General features: G+C 36.5%; 1 protein-coding gene across 3 annotated transcripts in view; it reads left to right on the plus strand.

Moving 5' to 3' along the window:
- Positions 1-610: 610 nt before the first annotated feature.
- The window catches only part of BRAF (B-Raf proto-oncogene, serine/threonine kinase), a 153,155-nt gene continuing 127,241 nt past the window's right edge, over positions 611-26,524 (plus strand). For 2 of the 3 annotated variants that reach the window (XM_074267729.1, XM_074267730.1), the window contains exon 1: positions 613-763. In XM_074267729.1, the coding sequence (XP_074123830.1) occupies positions 617-763 (147 nt within the window). In that variant the 5' untranslated portion in view covers positions 613-616. Of the gene's footprint in view, positions 764-26,524 lie in introns of all 3 variants that reach the window. The other variant, XM_074267728.1, reaches the window with a different exon arrangement.

The following is a 26,524-nucleotide window of genomic DNA, read 5'->3' on the forward strand; positions in this document are numbered from 1 at the left end:
GCCCAGTGACCCCAGTAGACGTCCCTGCTCTTGCCCCTCTCCTCACCCCCCAAAACCACATCCGTCCATCAGAACCGCATTCTTACGCTCCCCAGGAGGGGAGGAGACAGAAAAAGGGGAGCCGCCGAAAGGGGATGCGGGGCGGCAGGGATGCCGCAGCCTCCCACAGCAGGTCGACCCTTTGCTTGGAGCTGGGGGAGGCGGCGCCCGGGCGAGGTGGGCGTGGCCGAGGCCTCCCGTGACGACATTGGGAGGGGTTCCCGAGTGACGCCACGCAGCTCCCCGCCGGTGACGTCACGCCGGTGACGCCACGGTCGGCGCTCTCACCTCCTCCCTCGCCCCACTCCGGGCTCCCTTCCTTCTCACATTCCCTTCCCTTTGCCATCTGGGCTTCCCTCTCCCGCCTTTAAGGACGCGCGCGCGCGCGGGCGCGCGCTCCAACACACACACACACACACACACACACACACACACACACACACACACACACACACACGAGTCACACACATTCGCTCCCCCTCAGGCCACGCCCCCGCTCTCCTCCCCCTACTTCACTGTTACCCCTCCTCCTCCCCGCCCAGCCGCGGTCGCTCGGGCTCCAGCTCTTGGTTACAAGATGGCGGCGCTGAGCGGCGGCGGCGGCGGCGGCGGCGGCGGCGGCGGCGGCGGCGCGGAGCAGGGCCCCGCTCTGTTCAACGGGGACATGGATCCTGAGAGTGGCGCTGGCTCGGCATCCTCCGCCGAGCCGGCCATCCCGGAGGAGGTGAGTAAGAGAACTGCCGGGCTGCCGGGCGGGCGGGTGCCGGCCTCCCCCCCACTTCGACCGCAGATTTTGGGGGGAAGGGGCGCTAATGAAGGCAGCCCCTCATCTGCTCCCCCCTTCAGAGATGATGGGAGACCCCCCCCTTGGACGCGCACGCGCAGCCCTCCAACACGTAAACACCCCCCACCCCCACCCCCGGGGACAGCGCTCCTCTTGGCCCCAGCTCGGGAAGGGGTATGTGGGGGGCAGCTGAAGTTGAGGAGGGATAGAGCCCAGATCTAGCCCTAGAAGGTCACGACCCGTCGCGATCCCCAGACCTACGTTTTCCTTCCCCTCCACCCGGGATGTGTCGGGTCGGGGATGTTGCGAAGGGGGAGACCCCCCCCCCTCCTCCTGCCCAAGTGGCCTGTGTCTGCTAGGGCATGTGGACGTGGGTGGGGGTGATGAGAGGAGGATGGGGGCCTTCTGCAGCCCAGGCTGCCCTCTTCTCTCTTCCCCCTGCCTCCCAGAGTGTTTGGAGATTGTTTCCCGGCCAAGGAAGACCGAGCTTTCTCTTTCCCCCTTTTGCTGACAGTCCCTGAAGCCCGAGGATCCTTCTGTCCTCCCATGTCAGACCCCCGTCTCTTATTTTTGTAAACACCTTGTCCCTGACATCCTTACTCCGTCCTCCCCTTCCTCCCCCGGGGTCATGACCTGTCCCCCTTCCACCTCCTCCTGTTGTGCTCCGATGGCACTCTGGGCTTTTTCTTTTGCCCAATCCCCACTGAGGCTTCGTACTTCGTTCTTTGCCTCTCTCACATTCTAGGCTACCTCCTTTATTTTCTCAAATGTCTTTGGACAGCTCTGACTATTGTCTCTAAAGTTATCGAGATCCCACAAAGTTTCCGCAGTCCTAACCCTCTGTATCCCCATGTTGAACGATTTTCCACAATTGAATCCTGTCTATTATTTCACATCTCCCCATCCCATCCTTAACATTTTTTCTTTCTGTTTTCATTTGTTTTCTCTCTCCTAATTTCTCACTCTTGGCTTTTTAAATTAGAATTAATCTCGTCGTATTCTCAAATTATAATTATCTTATTGTTGTAATTTATTATATGTTATCGATAAAGTAATCCCTGATAAGTAACTTGCTTTACAGTGCTTAATTGGCAGTAAGTTTAGGCTGTTGATTTTGTTCATCTCCTTAATTTAATAACTTCTTGCCTTTCCTTCCTCAAAACTTCTTTTCAAGGCTGTGTTTAATGCTCTATCGCTTTACCTTGAAATTCATATGATCTGTTTTCTTCTTTATCTGATTGATAACCGACCATTCTTTTTTCGAACTTTCCTATCTTGAAGTTGATCTTGTTGTTGCCCAAAATATTACCATTCCTATCCCAGTCTAAATCTCTCCTGGAAATATTACACCCATTTTCAGTAACCACTTCTATTGAGGTCCCCATTTCTTTTCAACTTAATTTCTTGTGATATTCCTTTTAATTTCTTCTACTTTCTTTTTCATCTATAAAACCTTTACCCATTCCTCATTTCAGCTTCTACTTTCATGTTGCACTTGTCCCACTTTTCATTCATTCTGTTTGGTTTCCTGCTTTTGCTCCTTGGTGAAGCTTCCTCTTATCTTCCTCGCACCTCCACATTCCTTCTTATTTATAAACATCTTTGTTCTGTTGACATGGAAATGTATTTTTAGGAGACATTGTTTTTAGTGGTTTAATACTAGAGGCTAGCAGTCTATTTTTTTCCCCTAAGTTGGATGTCTTTGTCTGTTGGCACAGGTGTTTCCAGGTTAACATTCCTTGTGGTTGTATGGTACCATTACTTCAAAGTTATTAAGCTAGAAAGATAGATTATACAAATAAACAAAGACTTCTTATGAAATTAAGGAGCCCCAAACATTTGATCACAATATTGTTATCAGCAGTCTCTTAAATTTTTACTAATATCAGTTCAATTAACTTTTCAGGGTGTTACCTTAATAGACTATCTGATTTTAAGTCCTAATTTTTATGATTGAGTTCATTCTCCAAATCCCTGAAAAATTTATGTGTTTTTTTTTTGTTTGTTTGTTTTGTTTTTCTTTTTCTATTGTAGAATCACTCATGGAGAAGTAGTTTTTCTGTGTTTTTGGACCTTGGGATTCAGTTGTTATCGATTGGAAATGATGTGGAATTTGTTCCCTTTATTATAAATGTTCTGAATACTATAACTTTTGAATATACAGTAGTTGTCAGCATTGAAAAAGATAATTTCCCCTAAAGTAAATGCCTTTTCTGTCAAAATTAATATTAGTAAATAATGAAAACTGAAATGCACTGGGGTCCAGTTGAGAACCTGGCTAGCCTATTATTTTATGAATTATAATCAGAACAGATTCAGCAAAGAAAAATGTCGCTTGTATGTAATGAAGTTTTTTTTATATTGAGGAGAAATAAATAATAGACAAATTTCAAGTATTTTCTTTGTAAATATAATTTGACATTTTGAGTTTTGAACAAAAAGTAATTCAGATTTATAGATGGTATCCAGAGTATATCTTTTTTAAGAAGAACTACTGGACCAATGTGCTTTTTTAGCTTATGTTAGCAATGCAGTTGGTTCTTGATATGAGATATTTACTTTTGAACCTTCCTCTTGTTTAGTCCCAAAGTTAATTTCACCCCACCTCTCTTGGTATTGAGATTACCTGTTGTGTAATATCAGTGTATACATGTTATTTTTATTGTTCTTCTAAATCATCTTTCATCTTCAATAAGCACTTATTAAAATAGTGCTTACCATGTGTTGAAGGATAAGAAGCCCAAAACAAAATAGATTCTACCCTAAAAAGCTTATGTCCTCTTCCATGAGGGAGGGGGAATATGTAAATAGTAAAGTCTATAAAATATATATATACAAGTAAATACAAGGGAGGTAGAGCATTGACTTCTGGAGAAAATCAGGAAAGACCTCTTGTAGGAAGTGGCAGTTGAGCTGAGCCTGACCACAATGAGGGTTTCTAAGACATGGGGAAGGAGACAGGGGATGTTGTTTTCAGCAACAGAAATATGAGTTTTGGCTAGAACATAAGAGTGTTCAAGAGGGAGTGATGTCAAATCAGTCTGGGGAAAAAAGATTTCTTAGATCCAGCAGTGACAGATTTTAAATGCCACACAGGTGAATTTGTATTTTATGCTCACTGATGTGGAGTCAAATGAAGTTTTTAAATAGGTATGTGCAAAGTTGTCAGTGTTAGATGGTAGCTATGTAAAAGATGGGAAAGCCAGTAAGGAGGGAGTTGCAGTGGTCTAGGTGTGAGGTGATTAGAGTTTGAACTAGAGTAGGGATTGTAGGAAAGAAGAGTCATGCATAATTCCAAGATTGGAAATCTGGCCTATATGGGAGAAGGGTAAATTTAGGGTATAAGAAATGAGTTCTGCTGTGGGCATGTTGAGTTGAAGACACCAAAAGAGCAGATATACTTAGGCAGTGAAGTAACTTCAGTTAATAAATTCTTTGGGTATGAATTCTTTTTGTAGGGGAAGAGACTTCTATTAAAACAAATGAACACAAATCTTCATAAATAAAATGACTGAATGGCATTGTTCCTTTTATGCCTTGTATTTATACAAGAAAAAAAAAATTACTTTTTGACCAGATATTTGCATAAAGCTTTTGAATTTTGTATCCTAAAACTCCCCTTTTTATGCTTTCTCCCCTATTCTATATTAATCACCTTACCTTTCTCTACTTCCCTTTTCTGTATCACAATATTAAAGGGACTGACATCAAACTTACTACATTTGTTTTCTTCAGAGTTTTCAGAATTCTTTTTTTATGACCATTCCCTCTATTCACTAGGAACAGTAGTTCCCTAAAGATTCTCAATTCTGGCTCTGTATTTATTTATTTTTATTTTGGTGATGAGTGCATATCAAAACATGAACATCTGAAGAGAACTTGTGAAGAAAGAATGGGCCCTGAAATAAACATTCTACTTGTTTGGCCTCAAAGGGAGCCTACTTCTTTAGGATCTCAGGGGAAGAGGTTGCTGTTTTGGAGAGATGGGATTCTGTCTCCCTTTCCTAAAACTAGAAGGTGATAGCTAGATGCTTTTTCTTGCTTGACATCTATTGTTAGGATTTTCTGGTTGTGGGAGGAACATAGCCTGTTCTCTGTCTTGGAATATATTTTATTACTTGAGTGCTAATTGAATCCTTTCCTACCTTCCCTAAACTCAACCCTTTCTTCCTTGTCCTAAGTCTTTCAGATATGAATTTTTGTCTTCTGAAACATTTAATGATGTTTAAGGTGACATTTAATGTTTTCGTATTCTATAAATTGTGATAATAGTAAAAATATAACATTTTCCATAAATTGTTTTTTCCTAGCCTATGATAGAGTGGTTATTGTTTTTGTTATTATGTATTACTGTTTGAGAAGTGAATTTCTATATTTTTGGTGTGAATGGACTGCTTCTCTGATAGCCTAATATGTATTTAAAGACCTTATGTTGTCTTACCTTTGAGAAAAGTGATGACATAAAGTGAGTTGTTTGCTTATAACTTCTTTGATAGGACTATTATCATATAAATGCCATCTATCTGAATGTCAGTAGTTTTAAATGAGTTATTTCAGCCTCTCTCCCTGTCTTGCCTACCATTGGTTTGTTTTGCTCAGTTAGAATCTGTTAGGGGGAAACTTCAGTTCAAAATAGATGAACATGTTTTAGGAGTTTTAAATCCCTGTGTATTAAGATTAAGTAGTTATTTGCATAGTAATAATGTTTTAGATAGTTTAATATTAGTATAGGAACTAAAAGTAGTCTCCTTTAGATTTTGGGTGGCTGGATTAAGTTTTCTGGGAGGTAGCTTTATTTCCAAGGTCTCTTTGTTTTGTTTTGCTACCAACCTAATTTACTATCATCCTTAATTAGCTTGGTCGCCAAAAGAAGCTCATAGTACAGTCTCCACCCTGAAATTAAGCAATTATTTTTCTCCCCCTACCCTCTGAGATTATTTTTGGTCACCACCTCCTATTCTAAGATTTATCATCATCATCATCATCATCATCATCATCATCATCATTATTATTATTATTATTCCTCCCCCACAACAAGATTATGCCTACAGAGTGAAATTGATGCTTAGTCGGTTTCACATTCCATCTTGGTAGGCCCTGGGGATGCCCTCTATACATGTGTGTAAACTACTTTGAACATAATTAGCTGTATATATTCTGGAAGCCTTACAAAAGTAGAGGTGAAACTGACTAAATTTGCTTGTAATGTTCTGTCAAATCCTTACAGTATTTTGAGGAAAGATTGTTTTAGAAAAAGTTATTGGTCTGGAAAAAGCCTTGCTAGTATAACAATCCACTAGAGATATTTTAAATATTTGTGTTTGGAAAAAAAGGAAGAAGTATGGAAACATGAATATATCCCACATATAACTGAAATTCCTATGTTTGATAATTCTTTCTTTGATTTCCCAGAAATATGTCTTTTTGAAAGTTTTTTTTTTTAATTTCCATAGTAAGTTGTCTTACTATCTACCTTTTGTGTGTCACTCCATAAGTTGTCTTACTTTAAAAAATAGTTTAATGGTGTAAACATACTTGTTTTAAAGAAAACATTTTAATGGAGTTTTTAAAATCAGCTTTAAAGTAGTTAACTTTAAAATAAGTGGTTATTGTTTTGAGTTCAAGAATTTATAAAATAGGCTCTCTCCTAATCATAAATTCCTTTGGCAAATATTCATAATCTAAGCATTTATTCTTCTTTGAATGTAATTTAGTATATTTCACCAGAAATGCTTTAATGCTATTAAAACTTATATTTTTAATACTGCCAGATGATGGATTTTAATACTTGAATTCTGTGCTTTTAAAATCTATTGCATTTTGAAACCAATCGTGAAATCTGTTATGTCCAGCTTGAAAAATTAAATACAATGTTTAAAATGTCTTAGATAAGTGAGTATAATAAGAGTTTTTTGAGAATTCATTACTGTAATTTCTCTTAATTTGAAGTATTAATAGTAAGTTTATAGCCACTCATTATGAAAGCACTTTTTTTTTTTTTTTTTTTTTGCTGTTCAGTGAGTACTATTCATGGATGTATTGAAGTTAAAGGATAATATTTTCAAGTTCAGTTTGTTAATGATTCCACAAACATCTTTCAGTTCAATAAATATTTATTAAACATCTATTTACTAAATGTTAACCATTGTTTTAATCATTGAGGGTATAATAAGAAAAAGAGATGGTCCCTGCCCTTCCTAATGAGAGAAAAGAGCACATAAACAGAAGCTGAAAGAAGAGGGGGGAATTGTTGTGAGAAGGGAAAAGGAAAGTGTCATTCTATGTAGTGAAAACTAAACAGAGCTACTGATGGAGAAAGGAGTAACTAGGAAAGTTGTGAGCCTTCTTTAGAGAAAGGTTTTGGGAGGAGTTTTGTACACCATCATCCAGCCTTCCTATCCAAAGGGAGATGTAAATGAGAAAAAGTGTAGAGTATCCAAGCCTAATTCATTGTTCATGATGGCAAGATTTCAAATCAATTTATCTTAGACTGGGTGAGGGCAAAAAATTTATTTTTATTTCCACATTGCTATGTAACTTAGATTTTGATAACTTTAGCTTTGAATGGGGAAGAGAGCGGCTCAGTAAGCATTTAAGCATCTACCATGTGCCAGGCACATTGTTAATCATTGGGACTGTTTGTCCTTCATTCTGGAAGAGTACTGTGACATCAAAGAGGTCATGCCCTGACATGCAAATGAATTGGATTGAAGTGAGTGAGGGCTCTGCAAGATCACCTACCTCCCTTTCCCCTCCAAAACTATCCAGTGGCTGGATATAGATCAGGACGAATGGAGAGGGCCTTGGATGCAATAAGAAATCTTGGCTTTTTTAAATAAGGTCTTCAACAGGCAGCACCAATTTAGTGAATTATGCTAAGTAGCAATTGAGGCAAAAAATCTGCTTTTTTACCTAGCCCAAACAAAACAAAACAAAACAAAAAGTAAGGGAGTCTCTTCTTTCAAGCAGCTTATAGTCTAAGGGGGGGGGAGACAAAACACAGACAACTGTGGACAAACAAGCTATATAAGCTTGTATATAAGCTATATAAGTTGTAAATAAGAGTAGGTAAGCATTCAGGAAAGTTAGGAAGGACTCCTTGTAGAAGAATAGACTATTAGTTGAAACTGGATAGAAGCCAGAGAAAGGAAGGAGTATTCTAGTCATAGGGAACAACCAGTGAAAATAGCTAGTCTGGAGTTGGAGTGTCCTGGAAATGTCAGCAAGGAGGCCAATGTCACTGGATCATAGAATATTTGGAACTACGATTTAAGAAAATTGGAAAGTAGGACCAGATTGTGAAAGGTTAAAATGCCAGAGGATTTTGTATTTGGTCCTGGACTTGATAAAAAAAAAAAAAAAAAAATCAATGGAGAGAGAGAGAGAGAGAGAGAGAGAGAGAGAGAGAGAGAGAGAGAGAGAGAGAGAGAGAGAGAGAGAGAGAATGTGTTTGTGATACAGATAGACAGACACATGGTCAGATCTCTGCTTTAGGAAGATTAACTTGACATCTGAGTGAAAGATTGGTTGGAGTAGAGAAGGACCAACCCAATAGCTTGTGGCAGTAGTCCAGGTGGGAGGTGAGCAGGCTCTACACAAGGGTGATGACAGTGTCCTAAGAGAGAAGGAGAGCCTGGGCAACTGGGAGAACAGTAATGTGGAAGTTAAGAAAAAGGGAGCTCAAAAGGATTCAGGATTTTGAGGTAAAATTAATGAGTTGAATTTAGGATATGGCATACCCAGTTTGAGAATCTGGAAAATTGGGGAACATGTTAGATCTGGAAAAGTAGATATGAGAATCAATAGCATAAATTCTCTTTGTAGTGGCAAGGAATTGGAAATTGAGCATATGCCACGCAGTTGGGAGAATGGCTGAATAAGTTATGAGTATATGAATGTGATGGAATATTATTCTATAAGAAATGATGAGCAGGCTGATTTCAGAAAAGCCTAGAAGGACTTAAATGAATTTAGGCTGAGTGAATTGAGCAGAACAAGGATAATATGGTACACAGTAACTACAAGGTTATTTTAGTAAAGTAATTACAAAATTATGGGATGATCAGCTTGATGGACTTGGCTCTTTTCAACAATGAGGTGATTCAAGACAATTCCAATAGACTTGGGATGGAAAATACCAATCACATCCAGAGAGAAAACTATGGAAACTGAATGTGAATAGAAGTATAGTATTTTCACCTTTTTTTTTTTGTTGTTTGTTTCTCGTGATTTTTTTTCTTGCACAACATGACAGACATGGAAATGTGTATATGATTATACAGATTTAATCTATATAAGATTGCTTGCTGACTTGGGGAGGGGAGAGGCTAGGAAGGGAAGAAGAGAGAAAAATTTGGAACACAAAGACTTACAAAAATGAATGTTGAAAACTACTTTTACATGTATTTAGAAAAATAAAATGCTATTGGGGGGGGGAGAAGAGTATCAATAACATAGAGATGATAATTGAAACTATAGAAACTGATGAGGTTTCTGGTAGAAGAGAAGAGAGCTGAAAATAGATCCCTAAGAAATATCCATGTTTAATGGACATGACTGGGATGAGATCTAGTAAAGAGGAATGAAGAGTGGTCAGACAGGTGGAAGAACCAGGATAGAGAAATGTCTTAGAAACCTAGAGAGAAAAAGGTTAAAGGCTGCAGAGCATTCAGGAAGGAAGAGGATTGAAAAAAGGCCATTAGATTGGGCAATTAACAGATCATTAGTAACAGGAAAGATCAGTTTGGTTAAATGATGAAATTGGAAACCAGACTGTAGAAAGCTAAAAAGAGTGAGAAGAAAGGAAGTGGAGGCATCAATTATAGATGTCTTTCTCAAGGATTTTAGCCACAAATGAGAGAAAAGACATGGAGTGATAACTAGTGGAGATCAGTAAGTCAAGTGAGAGTTTTTGAAAGGATAGGGAAGCTGTTTTTAGGCACAGTGAAGATATTTGTGTTCTCATTCACCATGATTTCCTCAGCTTCCCCTAGACTTTACACATAACATATCTTTGTCTATAGTGACTGCATAGTAATCCAACTATGACTGGACTAGGTACTAGAATAGAGTTTTATGGACATCTTATTAAGACATAGAAAACACTGAGGGAGAGCAACATCACTAAGGAGGAGAAAGTATTTAGGAAGAAGAGGCAGTAGACAATGCATAAACTACTGAGAGCTACAAAGGAAAGAGTGCTTACTTAAAGTCATTTAATCCAACTTTTAAGAGATCCCAGGTAACATTGGAAAGAACCATTTTAAACATGTTAGATTTGGAATTCAACTTTTAAGGAGATAATGAAGTAAAGATCATGAATAAAGTGAACTTTTTTGGTTTTGAAAGGAAGAAATTAAAGGATGATAGTTTTAGAGAATGACAACCATAAATGAAGTTTTTTTTTTTTTTAATTTTGTTTTAAGATAGATATTACAATGTTTATAGTCTGGAACATTAGGTAAAGGGAGACTTGAAGTGACAGGTTACATACTATTAAAGAGATGAGTGAAGAATCAAGAGAAGGGCATGAGTAGAGACTTGCCTTTGACAGGGAGAAAGATCATCCCTTCAATCAATCAAGGCAGATATGAGCAAAAGAAAAGATGGATTTTTAAGTGTGGAGTTGGGATTAAGAACAGTTCAGGATGGATTCTCTTGTTAAGTAAAACCAAGTCCTCTGGTGAGAAGAAATATAGAGGGTTCATGTATTGGAACCCAAACTAATTATGCTTCTGATGCACTTTAAAAGCTTCAGTGACTCTCCTTTGCCTCTAGGATCAAATCTGAATTAATTCTGGCATTTTAAAACCTTCTGTGGTCTTGCTTCCAGCCTGCTTTCCAGGGCAGTTACCCAATAGTCACCCTCGCACATTCCACACTCAAACTGACCCAGTGGCTATTCCCATATATGGCATCCATCTTCTTTCTCCATACCTTTACACAGGTTGACCACGAAGTCTTTCCTTCCTCATTTCTTCCTCTTGAAACCATTTAAAAGCTCTCTCTGATTCCTCCCAGTTGTTAGTGCCTCCTCACTTGAATCACTGTTCATTGTTTTGCGTAATATCCTGCATTTATTTCTAAGTGAATATGTTGTATCTCCTCAGTAAGAATGTAAGGCAGAGACTATTGCATTTTTATATTTGTATCCTAGTATGAATCACATTGCTAAGCACATACTTAATCACTTATTGGTGATCTGCTTTAGAGTTAATTATTTATATTCCAGATGATATATAAATCTATTTGTTCTTGAATTTACCCTTTGTTTGGATGTAAAAACAACTAAATCTTGGAATCTCAGTGTAACTTAGGATTTAATAGCAAAGGGGCAGCTAGGTGGTACAGGGGATAGAGTGCCAGATCTGAGTTCAAATCTGGCCTTAGACACTTATTACTTCCTAGCTGTGTGACCCTGGGCAAGTCCCTTAACCCCAATTGCCTCAGCAAAAAACAAACAAATAAATAAATAAACAAACAAACAAACAAATAAATAAATAAATAAATAAAAGATTTAATAGCAAAATCCCACTGTTGAAACACTTAATGCTTTTCTCTGGTATCTCAAGATCACTTTTTCTCCCATATTACACATTCATCAGGAAATCAGACTATTGTGGCATGTCATGTTTTTGAGAATAAATTTTTTTGCAATTCAGAAAGCAAGTATTTATTTTTTTCTTTATATGAAACACTGTCCTAGATGCTGAGTGAGATAAAAAAATTTAAGTCAGATATGGGCTCATTTATGAACTTATGTGAACAATAGAGAAATATGGCACATAGATATTCAGAATAATTTATGATTATTGGTGAATTAGAAAATTGCAAGTGTGGATCTAAGCCTGTTCTGTTTTATACTTGACAGATCCAATTTTTTAATACTTGAAACAACAGGAATCTTACTATCTCCTGACACAGCATAATTAATATTAAATGTTAGCTTTGTGAGTTCCCTCCTCTTGTAATTTTCATGATCTGGGTCAACATGGGAAATTTTTTCTCCCTTTTGTTCGTAAAAGCTCTTTAGCTATTTAAAGATATTTATCAGATAATATTCTCTTCTCCAATTTTCTCTTCAGGAAATAAAGTACCAATAGTTTTTAAAATAATTCATCAGATGATGCTGGTTTCCAGCCCATCACTATTTCGGTTTTTGGTGTCTGAATGTGCTGTCATTTGTCAGTGTCCCTTTTAAAATATGATGTCCACAATTACTGGTTGTCATCTCATCAGCTCAGGGAATTGTAGGACTGTTATTTGACAAAAGCTTGGCACTATCTTTGTATTATTGTAGTCTAAGATTATATATATATATGTATATATATATATTTTAGCAGTCTCATCACTAAAATTTTTTAGTTTGTATTAGTTGAATTTATTTTAATTGCATAAATATTTATTAAACAGCGACAACATGAAAAGTACTATGCCAGGCTCTGGAGACAGTACAGAAACAAGAGATCCTGCCCCCAAGGAGCTTGCATCCACTGGTTAGTGCTTCTTAGCAGATCTGTAAATAAAAAAATATATGCCAAATAAATACAAAGTAACCAGGGAAGGAGAAAAGAAACCATTGGAGAGGTTCAGGAAGGGCCTCCTGTATGAGGTGGACCCTCATCAGAACTTCAAAGGAAGCTGAGAGATTTTTAGAAGTTGTAGTGAGTAGGGAAGGGACTATATTCCAGACATCTCAAGTAAGGAAATTTAGTGTGATTCTAAATTTATCTCTTTGAAAATATTAGAGAAGGTATACATGGAATGTTATAGGGAATAACAAGTAAGCTTGTTTATCTGAACCCTTGTATGTGAGTATCAGTGACCAGGCTAGAAAGATAAATTGGGGCCAGGTTATGGAGCCTTTTCAATTCCAGGTTGAGTAGTTTTTGCTTTATCCTAGAGCTACTAGATTAGCACTAACATTTCTTGAACAAGAAATTGATATGCTCATACTTACCTGGGCTTTAGTACCTGTGTAGAGGATGGATTAGAGAAGAGAGATTCTAAGCAGGGAGACTTAACTTTCTAATAGAAAAGTTGACAGGCCCATAGATTGTGCTATTGCATAACATGAGTGGAAGACCATCTTCAAGACTCTCTAGTTTAATCTATTCCTAGAAATGAATCCCTGAACTAATTTGGAGCAGAGTCAAAATGGTGGAATAAAGGCCAGGACTTATCTGAGTTCTCCCAAATTCCCATCCACACAATATTAAAATGCCTCAGAATGGTATGAAACAATTTTGTAGTCCAAGATCATTTAGAAAGTTGGTAGGAAAGGTCTGTCTCATTAGGGTGAAAATGGAGCAGAGTCCACAGTGTCTTCCAGAGCTCTCAGCCCATGGATAGTAAAGGGGTCCACTGGTCATGGAGATAATTTTGCTGACAATGGGATCAACACTGTTGCATTGCCCATAAACAGTTCTTGGTCATAGTAATCAGAGCATGGAGAAGCATTAGCAAGAGCAGGGACTGCAGACATAGTGCTAGGATAGAAAAGAGTACTTGTGATCAGTCAGAGAGAGGCTAGCGCACAGGCCAGGAGAGCATTGACTATACCTCTCCTTAGATTGTACTATCTTAGAAGAACTGAAAACTTATAAACTACTTCTGTTCATTTCTTCCCCCCTTCCAAACTAACTCTGAAAACAGCAGTTCAAAAAACCTGAAGCTTGGGGAGAGCCCAGCTTTAAACTTAAAAATCAAAAAGCTGGAAAAAATTAGCAAATGAAAGAACTGAGGGAAATTACTGTGAATGACGGGGAAGATCAAAACAGACTCAAAAAGACCACATTCAAAGCCTCAAAGAAAAATGTGAATTAATCTCAGTACCTCTTCCTTTCCCCTTGAAAAATCAGTAGTTCTTAGAAGAGCTCAAAAAGGATTTTAAAATTCAAATCAGAGAGGTAGAGGAAAAAATGGGGAAAGAATAAGAGTGATGTAAAAAAATAACAACAACAAACCCATGCAAAAAGAGTCAAAAGAAGAAAATAACACCTTAAAAAAGAGAATAGGCCAAATGATAAATAGGGACAAAAATATACTGAAGAGAGAATTCCTTAGCAGAACAGAAATGGAAAAAGATTCCCAAAAAGTCACTGAAGAAAAGAACTCTTTAAATAGTAGAATTGACCAAATAGAAAAGAAAGTACAAATATTCCTTAAAAATTAGAATTGGGCAGGTAGAAGTTAATAATTACATGAGACATTGAGAAATAGAAGAAATATTTAATTGGAAAAACAGCTGACTTAGGAAATAGATCAAGGAGAGAATTAAAAAATTCATGAACTACCCGAAACAACAACAAAAACACTAGCTGTCATTTTTTTTTTTTTTTTTTCAAAAAATTATCAAGGAAAACTGCCCTGATATCCTTAAACCAGAGGATATAATAGAAATTGAAAGAATCCACTGATCACTTCTTGAAAGACGTCCTAAAACGAAACCATCCAATAATATGGTAGCCAAATTCTGGAGCTCTCAGGTAAGGAGAAAATATTGCAAACAGTCTGAAAAAAAATCCAGATATTGTGAAGTCATTGTCAGGATAGCACAAGACTTAACTTGTACATCAAAGAATTGGAGAGCTTTAGAGTATGATATTCTGCAGGGCAAAGGAGCTAGAATTACAACTAAGAATTATTTACCCAACAAAACCAAGTACAATCTTGGGGGGGGGGGGATGGATATTTAATGAAATAGAAGACTTTCAAGCATCCCTGATGAAAAGATCAGAGCTAAGTAGAAATTTGATATTCAAACAGAAGACTCAAGAATAAAAAGGTGTAAACAGGAAAGAGAATCATAAAGGATTCAATAAAGCTAAATTGTTTATCTTCCCATATCAACAGATAATATTTGTGTTAGGATTACAAGGTGATTTATTAAGGCAGTTAGTAGGAATATCCTTGACAGAGTTAATTATGCTGGAATGATAACCCTCCCCCCAAAAATTAAGAAGACAGCTGCACTGGAAGAAGAGAGAAGAGGAATGGAGCAAACTATCTCACAGAAAAGAGATCTTTTACAGTATAGGGAAGATGGAAGGAGCTGTGGGCAATGCTAGAACTTTACTCTCATCAAAATTGGCTCAGAAAAAATAGCATACAAAAATCAGCTGATGCAAAATTTATCTAACTTGAAGAGAAATAGTAAAGAAAGGAAATAATGAGGAAGCAAGGAGAGAGGAAGCACTGATAGATGGGATGGTGGATTGGGGGAGCACTAATCAGTCAAAAGCAAAAACTTGAGGAAAGAGAGCAAAAGAAGAGAGAAGAAGAATGGAGGAAAAAAGTAGAATGGAAGGAAATGCAACAGTAATCATAACTGTGAATGTGAATGGGTTGAACTCGTGCATAAAACAGAAGTGTAGATATAAACAGTGATACCATAAGCAATCTAGGGGAGCTTAGAGTAGTTTACTGGTCAGATCTAAGGATAAGGGAAAAATTTATGACCGCAAAAGAGATAAACAGCTTCCAAGGTAAATAATGACTAATTTTGATTATGTTAACTTTTTTTTTCCCAGTCAAAAACAATGCAGTCAAGATTAAAAGCAGAAAACTAGAAGTAGATTTTACAGTAACTTTCTATGTTAAAGGCCTCATGTATGAAATATATAGGGAATCAAGTCAAATTTATAAGAATACAGCTCATTACTCAATTGCTAAGTGGTCAAAGAATATGGACAGACAGTTTTCAGTTGAAGAAATCAGAGTAATCTATAGTCACGGAAAAATGCTCTAAATCATTATTGATGAAAGATATACATTAAAAACAGCTCTGAAGTACCATTCTCATAATGTCAGATTGGCTAATATGACAGAAAATAACAAATGTTGGAGGGAATATGGGAAAATTGAGATATCAATACATTGTTGGCAGAGCTGTGAACTGATCCAGTCTTTCTGGAGAACAATTTGGAACTCTGCCCAAAGGTATCCTTTGATCTGGCTATACAACTATGAGGTCTATTTCCCCAAAGAGATTTTTTTATAAGGTAAGGGGAGGGGATTGAACTATTTGTAGAAAAATGTCTATCACAGCTCTTTTTGGGCTTGTAAAGAATTTGAAGTCGAGGGTATTACTATCAGTTGGAGAATGACTTGTTATTTGTAGTGTATGGTTGTGATGGAATACTATTGTGCTACAAAAGATGATAAAAGAAAAAATGTGCACAGGATCTCTTCAGAAAAACCTGGAAAGACTTCATGAACTGATGTAAAGTGAAGTGCATAGAACAGGAGAACATAGTAACAGTAATACAATATGATGATGTATGACTTGGTTATTCTCTGCAATACAATGATCTATGACATTTCCAAAGGACTCACAATAAAAAATACTATGTATCTCGAGAAAAAGAACTGATGGAGGCTGAATGGAGATCAAAGAATACAGTTTTCTCTTGTGTGTGTGTGTGTGTGTGTGCGGGGGGAGATTCTGGGGTTTTTTTTTTGCAACATGACTCAAAATTTTTTTTGCATGATGGCACATGTATAACATATCAAATTGCTTACGTCTAAAGGAAAGTATAGGGATAAAAAGAATTTGAAACTCAAATTTTTTTTTTCTGATTCAACTATAATCTAGCAAAGTTTACATAAGCTACACTCCTTTTTAGATTTTCTAGTCAAATATATATTTTTCCCCCCCCTGAGGCTGGGGTTAAGTGACTTGCTCAGGGTCACACAGCCAGGAAGTGTTAAGTGTCTGAGACCAGATTTGAACTCAGGTCCTCCTGAATTCAAGGCTGGTGCTCTATCCACTGCGCCACCTAGCTGCCCCTCTAGTCAAATATTTTTAAATGTTAAAAAAATTGTTTTATATGTTAATTGGGGAAAAATGAAAAAGTATTTTAAAAATGTAATTTGAAAAAAATATACTAAATTTTGGGGGAAAATCCCCTCTGCATTTAGTTTTTATTTAGTGATCATTTAGTTTTTATTTAATGTCTTCATGTGAGGGAGAACCAACTATCTTTTGAAGGATCCTGTTGCACTTATTCATTTTTTAAATATCAGGAAGTTTTAAAATATGGCAAGACATATCAAGTTTAAATTTGTGTCTTTGCAGCTCCTACTTATTCTGCCTTTTAGGGCCAGCAAGGCGGCTACTTCCTATTCTCCATGTCAGCTTTTTAAATCCTGAAGATCACTGTTATATTCCTTCTTAATTTTCTTCTTTTTTCTGAATTACTTTTGATCTGTTCAGATTTTCTATCATAACCTAGTCATTTATGAAATGTGAAAAGGTCAGAAAAAACTGTCCTGATGATTTTCATTGTTTCAACAGATATTTGTTGTTTATTTCCTGTGCACCAAGAGAAGGCCAAGAATCAAGAGTCAGAACTGTATATATTCAGATGAAGGTTAAAACTGGAATTGTGGAAGGACAGATAGATCAGGTATTGACAGAATGAAAATGCAGTAATGATTCCAAAAAATGGATACTGAATTGAAGAGATTAATTAATCTGTGAAGAAATAGACAGGTTATATAGCAAGTGCTGTTAGCTTTAGTCTAAACAGTCTATTATCTACGGTTTCAAAACTAAACAAGGGTGGGTCCAGTGATCCTTGAAAGCCTAAATTGCTGGTAGTGATAGAGATTTAAACAGTTGTGCAATTCATATAGCTGGTGTTGGTATTTCGTGAACTAAGTGATTTGAGATCCAGAGGTAAGGAACCTAAGCAGACATTGTAGAATTAGAGTCAAGATGGCTTCTCTATTAATCTAGTAAATTCAGAGAGTTGCTTATATTTCTGCTGCATAAAACTAGGGTTTTGTTGCAGAGTTTAGGGTGTAGCAGAGTTTTACAAGTGAGAAATTAAGTTGGAGCAGATTTTAGAGAAATTTGAAAGTAGAGTACTTGGCATACTATACCACATAGCACTATGCTGTGGCAGAATTTGCAATATAGTGAAGTAGCTGTGAAAATATGTGACTATCTTAAGGTAGTTTATGATTAAGTAAGTACAAAATAAGTGGTGTAGGTGACAAATTCACACTGGGGAGAAATTAGTAAAAGCTGAAGTGTTCAGGCAAGGCCTTATGGAAGAAATGAGTCTTAATCTGGGTCTTAAAGGTAGAAAAGGATTTGGATGGATGGAGTCGACATTGAAAACAGGGAAAAGAGTATGAATACAGATTAATGTAGTTGCCAATATGTTCAGTTTGGGTACCAAAAAGTAGTTTCCTTGATTAGAGCCCGAGGAAATGTTTCTTTAGAATAATAGTGGAAAATAAAATTGGAAATATAGGTTGAAGCCAAATTTTCTTGGGTTCTTTTCTTTTTAACATCTGAAACTCATGATGTATTGTATATGCTATTCTGTATAAGCAGCACATGCAAAACTAAAAATTTAATATATGCAAGTAATTTTAAAAATCCATCTTCAAACTTATAGAAAGGTGATGAACATTACTGAAGTTTTACTTATATATGTATGTGTACATCCACATCCATAGACATGCATACCTATACAGAGATGCACTTTGGTGTTCCGGTTTTAACTCTCCAGTCCTTCCACAGATGCACAGTCAACCCTCTAAATGCAACCCTTTTTCTTCTAGAATAGTATACTACAGGCAGTCTGGTGATAGCTAATTCTAATATGGTTATTCTACATTCATCATCAAAAGGAACACAATTTCAATTAGAAGTTAGAAAATATAAACATGTAAATTTTCCCATCCAGTTTCTTTTTTCTTTTTTTTATGTTAATTATTCTTTTTTTAATTTTATAATTATAAATTTTTTGACAGTATATATGCATCAGTAATTTTTTTTATAACATTATCCCTTGTATTCATTCCTCCAAATTATCCCCTCCCTCCCTCCACTCCCTCCCCCCGATGACAGGCAATCCCATACATTTTACATGTGTTACAGTATAACCTAGATACAATATATGTGTGTAAATACCATTTTCTTGTTGCACATTAAGTATTGGATTCCGAAGGTATAAGTAACCTGGGTAGATAGACAGTAGTGCTAATATTTTACATTCACTTCCCAGTGTTCCTTCTCTGGGTATAGTTGTTTCTGTCCATCATTGATCAACTGGAAGTGAGTTGGATCTTCTTTATGTTGAAGATAATCCACTTCCATGAGAATACATCTTCATACAACATTGAAGTGTACAGCGATCTTCTGGTTCTATTCATCCCATCCAGTTTCTTAAAGTTCTTGAAATCTAATCTCAGATCCTTTTCGGTGGACCCTAAGTTAAATATCCATGGTATAGTGAAAACTAACAGAGCAAGTTATTGTACATTGACCTCAGAGGACTGAAATTAGCTGATGGGTGAGAGTATTGGTGTAATTGTCAGGATCTGCCCTTCTTACTTTTGCTAGGTTACTTTGTAGTTTTTCTATTGTGGCTTATTTTTTTCTCCTGAATGCTAGCCATAAAGCTTCTTGCTGGTTGAATCCCAGCATTGACAGAAAAATTCCAACAGAAAATGATTAGAAATTTATGTAAGTGATGCCAGTGAATGTCATAATTCTATAAGAATGTCAGGAAGATTAATATCCAAAATAATCTGAGATTTACCCCCCAAAAAATGCTAAGAAAACTATGTTGGAGGTAAGAATGGCAGAAAAACATCATGTGCTGCTTGGTGTGGATATAGGCAGTTATTAGATTACTGTACAAAAACAAAATTCCAAACTACTTTGTTTCTATTTTTTCTTAGTTGTTTTTATTTAATTTCTGAATTTAAGCACCAAAATAGTGAACTTCTATATACACAGAACACAAAAGGAGGATTGTATGAAATGCCTCTCAATTTATATGTTGATTTTTTAAAAGGTGATTTCTACATTTACTTTGAAAATTGGCTGTATTGTATTTTTCTTCTTCTGCACTTCCTTTCTTTTCTGTGCATTTAAAAAAAAATGTTTCAGTGGCTTTTCGGAGCAGTAGTGGTGGAGGGGGCAAACCTGGGTCTCTGAATCTTGCCCAGGTTGAAAGTGACCTGGCCCCAATATGGAAGCCAACTTTGGCTCGCCTTACCCTCCTTAGGCAGCCTCCCTTTCCTCCCCCAATGCACACACTCCTGAGGGCTCCTCATATTGGTGCCAGATTTCATATAGACATCTAATCAGCCTTAGTTTTAGCCCTACTGCATTTCAGAACTCCCAAGCTCAAGTGTTTGAACATCTTTGACCACCTTGATATATCCGGGATTACAAGCATCTTCCACCATACTTGTAAACTCTTAATGAGGTGGGATATGGGCAGGGGCAGTTAGTTAACCATTGATAACTCCCAACTCTTGTCTCACCTTCCAATGAAAAAACAAAGAGGACAACAAACCAAAAAACAAAACAAAACCCTGAAACAAAATGAATCCACAAAATAATCATGTTCAAAAATGGTGTCTTTCTGCACCTTAAATTTATCATCACTCTCTCAGGAGGTGTAACATTCTTCATAGATACTCTGCAATGTGAATGTTCATTGCTTTTATCAGTTTTAAGGATTTTTCTTTACAATGCTATTGATTTCATAAATAATATTCTACTGATTCTGCTTATTTTACTTTGCAATAGTTGCTACTTCGCAAGATTGTTTAAAAGGGTTTTTTTTTGTTTGTTTTTTGCCATTTCTTGGCAAAATAATATTCTATTACATTCATATATCAGTTTATTGAGCCATTCACCTTCTGAGATTCTATTGATCCTCCCCTCTTTTTAAAAATCCTCTTTTCATGAAAAGCATACAGCTATCCTTTCCACATTGTGAAGGGGTAAGAGTATTCTGCCCCACCCAGATCTGGAAAATGTGCATAAAAATTTTTGGCCCTCTTTAACTATGAAGTTTGAATTATAGTTTTAAAAGATATATTAGCATGTGATAATAAAATATAAAATATGGTATTATATAATAATATACATATTTTATGAGTTTCTAAATTTTGTGTAGTCTGCTGGCTTTTGTGTATCATCTGAGGCTTCCATAAAACTTCCCATTAATTCCTTGTTTAATTTCTTATGCTCACCTCCAGTATATTGAAAGCATTTTGAGAAAAGCTGCAATATGGAAAGGATAACTATTTGTTTTGGTTAAGGGAGATAGTATCTTATCCCTATATCTCGATTTCTTTCTGAATTTTATATATTTAGTTTGATGTCAAACTGTCTGTTTATTCCTTTTTTTATTTTAATTGTGGTGTTTTTTCAAGTTGTAATCCTCCTATATTCTAAATACAATATGTAAACATATTTCTTCAGTTAATCTTTTTAAAATGATTATTTCCCCCTAATTTTCTTCTTTTATCTTGATTTTTCCCCTCCCCCTTTCCATTTGTTACTTCTTTCCTTTGGGGATTTTATCAGTGCCTTTTTTTTCTCTTGTTTTTATCTGATTATTTAATTTTTTCCTTTCAGTGCAATTAATCAAGTAAAGTTCTCCGTTTCCTTCTCTTCAACTAGTCCTGGTTTTGTGTTTTTTTTTTTAGATTTCATTTTTGTGTCCCTTTCCAGAGAAGATTTCTTTCACTTTCTTCATTTTCTGTCTTCTCTTTCTGTTTACTCAGATCTTCATTCTCTGATTCATGACTTCTTTAATTATCTGGTCTTTATTCTTTAATTTCTTATGGAATCAAAACTTAGACATTCTTAATTATCTCCTCTATAAAACTTCTACCATTGTCTTATTTAAAAGCCTGTCCTACAATTCCCATTTTCTATTGCATTTTACTCTAAGAACAGTGCCAATTATTGCAAGTGTCACATATCACCCCATCCCTGATTATGCAGCCTGCTACTGGTTATCTTTCATTGCCTTGAAAAATCTCCTCCCTGGGTGCAAGCCCTCCCGTCCCACTAGGGTCCAGTTGCCTTTCTTCCAGTCCCAAATTAGGGCCAAACACCAAATTCCCTGGACCACACTCCCCACCAACCTCCCGCCTCCTCCCACAGAACATCTCTTTTTACCTCTAGGAGCATTTATCAGTGGAACTCCCTTTCACCTCCAAGCAAGTATACGTCCTTCTCCCTTCTTGTTCACCTGCTCTCTTTTAGGCTCTTTAGTTCCTGAGCTCCTGACACAGGAGTCACCTTCCTTTTATTAGTATCTCTCAGCCAGGCTTATTTACTCTTTCCTATCATCCTGCTACCCTACCTCCCTGTCCTGCACCTTTCCATTTCAAAGTAGTTCCCCAAAACATTATAGGCAGGTTGTTGACATCTTCTGACAATAATGCCCCCGTCCCACATTTTCATGATTACCACCACCTGACTTATCTCATCTCTCTCTCTCTCTGTATACATTTAGAATGAAATCTGTTCTTTCTCTTATCATTCTGTTGCTGTTCTTCTATTACATCCTTTCACCTCTTCTGTATTTCTGGTGTCTTGGAAATAATATTCTCAGGTGTAGTTTTCTTTCTAACTACTTTCAAATATTTCTTTATTGTTGAATATTCATATTTTTTCCCGTATGGTTAAGTTCAGATTTTCAAGGTAGGTTGCTGCATTCCTAGACCCCATTCATTGTGCATTATTTCATTTCCTCCTGCATTTTGTAGTGGGTGCAGAATAGTTTTGGGCTATTTGAATTTCCTTTTCTTTTGTATTTAAAGTCCTTTTTCCAGATCTCTTGGGAAAATTTATTTCTGAATTGAATTGTTAAATTTAGCCAGTATGTATCTTGGAAATTGCAGCCTTTTTTTGGGGGGGGGTTGTTTGTTTTTGTTTATTTCTGCAGGTGATTTAAGAATTTTTTTTCAATGAGTATTTAATTTTTTTTTAATTTTTTTTTTTTTTTTGCATTCAGAAGTTCCAGGAAGTTTTTTTCTATTATTTTCTGCATTATGATCAGGATTTTTAAAAGCCTTGTAATATGCTTTTGGGAAGTCTTTCTGGCATCTTTAAGTTGTCTCTATACATCCTGTCTTTAAGATATTTTGTTTTGCTTGCATAGTGTGCTTATTTTCTTTTAATGTTAGGGAGGATATTGTTTCTCTTCTAGATTGTCCTTTACTTCTATGTACTTGCATACCCAATAGATTTTTCTCTCTGTCTCTTTCTCTGGTGAGACTTCCTATCAGATATCTAAGTGTTTCTATTCTGCCCATCATTTTGATTGTACAGTCCATAAATTCTGCTCTCATTTAAAACTTTTGGGAACAGTGGTCCAGTTCCATGTTCTCAAATTCCATAGGATTCTCAGTCTCATCAAATATGAATTGTTTTGGGTTTTTTTTTTTTTTTTTTTTTTTTTATCATAGATGCCTAAATTAGTTTGTTAAATATCAAGTCCAAATTTCTTTGAATTTTTTTCTTTCTGGAATCTTTAGTAATTTCTAGTCCATCCCCTCTCTTCCCCCCACTTATTTATCCCTGTTGTTCATTTTCTGACTCCCTCCCCTCTGATAGTGGTTTCCTTGGGGCACAGACATTAAAACATCTCTGCCTCCTTCTTTGCTTGGGCAGTTCATGTTCACCAGTCTTAAGCTTGCCCCCAAGTTATTTTGGGGGAGAAAAACTGGCCTTAGCTGAGTCATGTTTTTTTCTTCAGGTTTAATGGAGTGCTGCATGGCTCCTTCCAGCCATTCCCTCCAATGGCAGTTTTTCACTGTGACCTGTCCCACTTGCTGTATTCCTCTGTTCTCTTCCTTGCATTGGCAGCTTAGAGAATTACTGTGCTACAGGATTGATTTCTGTAGTTTGAATCTTTTTGGCTCTGGGAGGAGAGAATGGTTGGGTTGTGGGATTAAGATCTTGTTTCAAGTCGGAACATGTGTCTTGCATCTTTTCCTTTGTTTTTCTACTTCCGTAAAGATCTTTTGTGGTACAGAACTCTGTTGCTAAGGTGCTAGGACCCAAACAAACTTCTGCAGCCTGGAGTCTAACTCTCCACAACCAGGAGTTTGGAATGGAATTAATTGCAGGCCTGTGGGGGAAGGGTGGGAGGGAGGGAAGGTGTCATATCCTTGGATCTTTAGTGCAGCCTCACTATTGATGGTGTGGTAGGGGATGGGAGAGAGAATGCTGAGCTAGCTCTGCTTGGGGGGTTTTGGATCCAGTGGCCCAGACCATAGAGACAGCTGAAGCTGTTTTATCTCTGGTGGATAATTTCTGTTTTGGAAAGTCATGGGGATAATAGAAAGTGTCTAGCCCTCTATCTTGTTGATCACTTGAGTTAGAACCTCCTTTTTAAAAGATAAGAATGAGTTTCATCTCATTTCTGTTTCATCATCCCTTCTTTCATGTTTGTGTATCTTTCTTGTCACCCAGTTGTGAGGAATAGCAGGTTCTTCCTTCCTTTTTTCTACACTGGTGTATCTATCTTCAGGTTATCTATTCTCCTTAATGTCTGAAATACCTTTTGAAGATAGTGAAGTTCTGAAGGGATTCTTTTTCCTTTTCTCTCTATTCCTTACTGCATCATCAGATAGCCATTTGCCATGCTCCAATAAATTTATTATTTAATGTTTTTTGATGTTAAGACTTTTGTTTGTTTGAGTCTTGTGTTTATATTTTAGAGTTCCTACCCAACTATAGCCTTTTCATCAGGAATATTTAAAAGTCTTCCTTTTCATTTAAGATTCAATTCCCCTCTCCCCCTTCTTTCTTTCCCCAATGATCATTTTTACCTTTGCCAGGTAAATTAATCTTGATTGTAACTTTCTCTTTTTTTGCCTTCCAGAATATTGTTTTCTTAGATCTCTTATTTTTAGTACAAGTTACAAGATCTTATTATATTATTCCCTTCTTTGGTTCCTTGGTATTAAAACATGATCTTTCTGGATGCTTAAGATATTTTTTCTTTGAAATAGGAGTTCTGGATTTTGGCTATCATATTCTGTCTGTCTTCACTTTGCCTTCTGGCTCTAATAGATGTGATAATAATACTGTTCAGGTCTTTCTAAAAAAATTATAATTTTCAAGGAGTACAATGATTCTTAAATTATCTGATTTGTTTTCTGGGTCAGTTTAGAATCAGATAAACTTAAATGTTCTTCTATTTTTTTCCAGTCTTTTGATTTCTAATATTGCTGATTCATGAAGTTACTGGTTTTGGTTTAATTTCTAATATGTTTCACAGAGTCTATGACTTAGGTAAGATTTACCATTTTCCCTTTAGAAGCTATTTATTCCATTTCTAGTTCTTTTTCCTGGAACCTTTTTTCTTATCTTTCTTTTCTTTTCTTCCCTTTTTTTAAATGTTATTTATTTCTTTAGGTAGTTTATGTTCTACATGTGGAAAATGCATTTTTTCCTTTGGTCTCTTCCATTTGTTACAGAATTCTGTTCATTCTTTAGGAGACTTCTAGACCTGTAGTATTTGATGCTAGTTAGTATTTTTTTTTTTTTCATTTACTTACCTTTCTATGGTTTCTGAAACAGAGCTTTGGTGTGGGACCAATTCTGCAGGATGATGTTTATTCTTTGAGTATGAGAGTTATTCTTTTTTTTTTTTTTTAATAATTTATTTATTTATTTAATTTTTATAAAAATTTTATATGTAGGTAGTTTTCCAGCATTGACACTTGCAAAACCTTTTGTTTTAACTTTTCCCCTCCGCCCCCACCTCTTCCTCCAGATGGCAGGTTGACCAATACATGTTAAAAATGTTAAAGTATAAGTTAAATACACTATATGTATACATGTCCAAACAGTTATTTTGCTATACAAAAAGAATTGGACTTTGAAATAGTGTGCAATTAGCCTGTGAAGGAAATAAAAAATGTAGCCTGACAAAATTCGAGGGATTGGGAATTCTATGTAGTGGTTCATAGTCAACTCCCAGAGTTCTTTCACTGGGTATAGCTGGTCAGTTCATTACTGCTCTATTGGAACTGATTTGGTCCATTTCATTGTTGAAGATGTCCACGTCCATCAGAATTGGTCATTATAGATTATTTTGTTGAAGTATACAATGATCTCCTGGCCCTGCTCATTTCACTCAGCATCAGTTCATGTAAGTCTCCCCAGGCCTTTCTGAAATCATCCTGTTGGTCATTTCTTATAGAACAATAATATTCCATAACATTCATATCCACAATTTATTCAGCCATTCTCCAATTGATGGGCATCCACTCAGTTTCCAGTTTCTGGCCATTACAAAGAGGGCTGCCACAAACATTCTTGCACATACAGGTCACTTTCCCTTCTTCAATATCTCTTTGGGATATAGGCCCAGTAGTAACACTGCTGGATCAAGGGGTATGAACAGTTTGATAACTCTTTGAGCATAGTTCCAAAATTTTTTTGGAGGAATTTTAGAGAACAATTTCAGAAGCGAAAATGAGTACCGTTCCAATTATTAAAAGGGGGAAAGGGATGAAAGTAGATTCTATAAACTCTTGATTGGTTGTGATATTCTACAAAATTTTAAATTATTAAATGAATGACTTTTTTTTTATAATTAGAAATGAAAGTGGTGATTTTTCTGAACTCTCATGAATTAATTGATACCTAGATACCAGAAGATTAGAGAATGCCTTCATGTATGGGGGCTCCACCTGAAAGAAATGCAAGAAAAAAAATTCTGAGCATAGTAAACATGGTAATAATAAAAAGAATCCACAGATTATCTCCAGGAAAAACCAACTACAATGTCCTATGCTGCAAATGCCAAGACATAAAGTAGTAAAAGTGGTCAATTCCAATGATAAAAAAATTCTGCAAGTGATCAGGAGAAAGATGTTCAAATATAAAAGAAAATTCTCCAATTTGTTTTT

Source organism: Sminthopsis crassicaudata, chromosome 5, assembly GCF_048593235.1.
Source record: "Sminthopsis crassicaudata isolate SCR6 chromosome 5, ASM4859323v1, whole genome shotgun sequence".
NCBI classification, from domain to species: domain Eukaryota; kingdom Metazoa; phylum Chordata; class Mammalia; order Dasyuromorphia; family Dasyuridae; genus Sminthopsis; species Sminthopsis crassicaudata.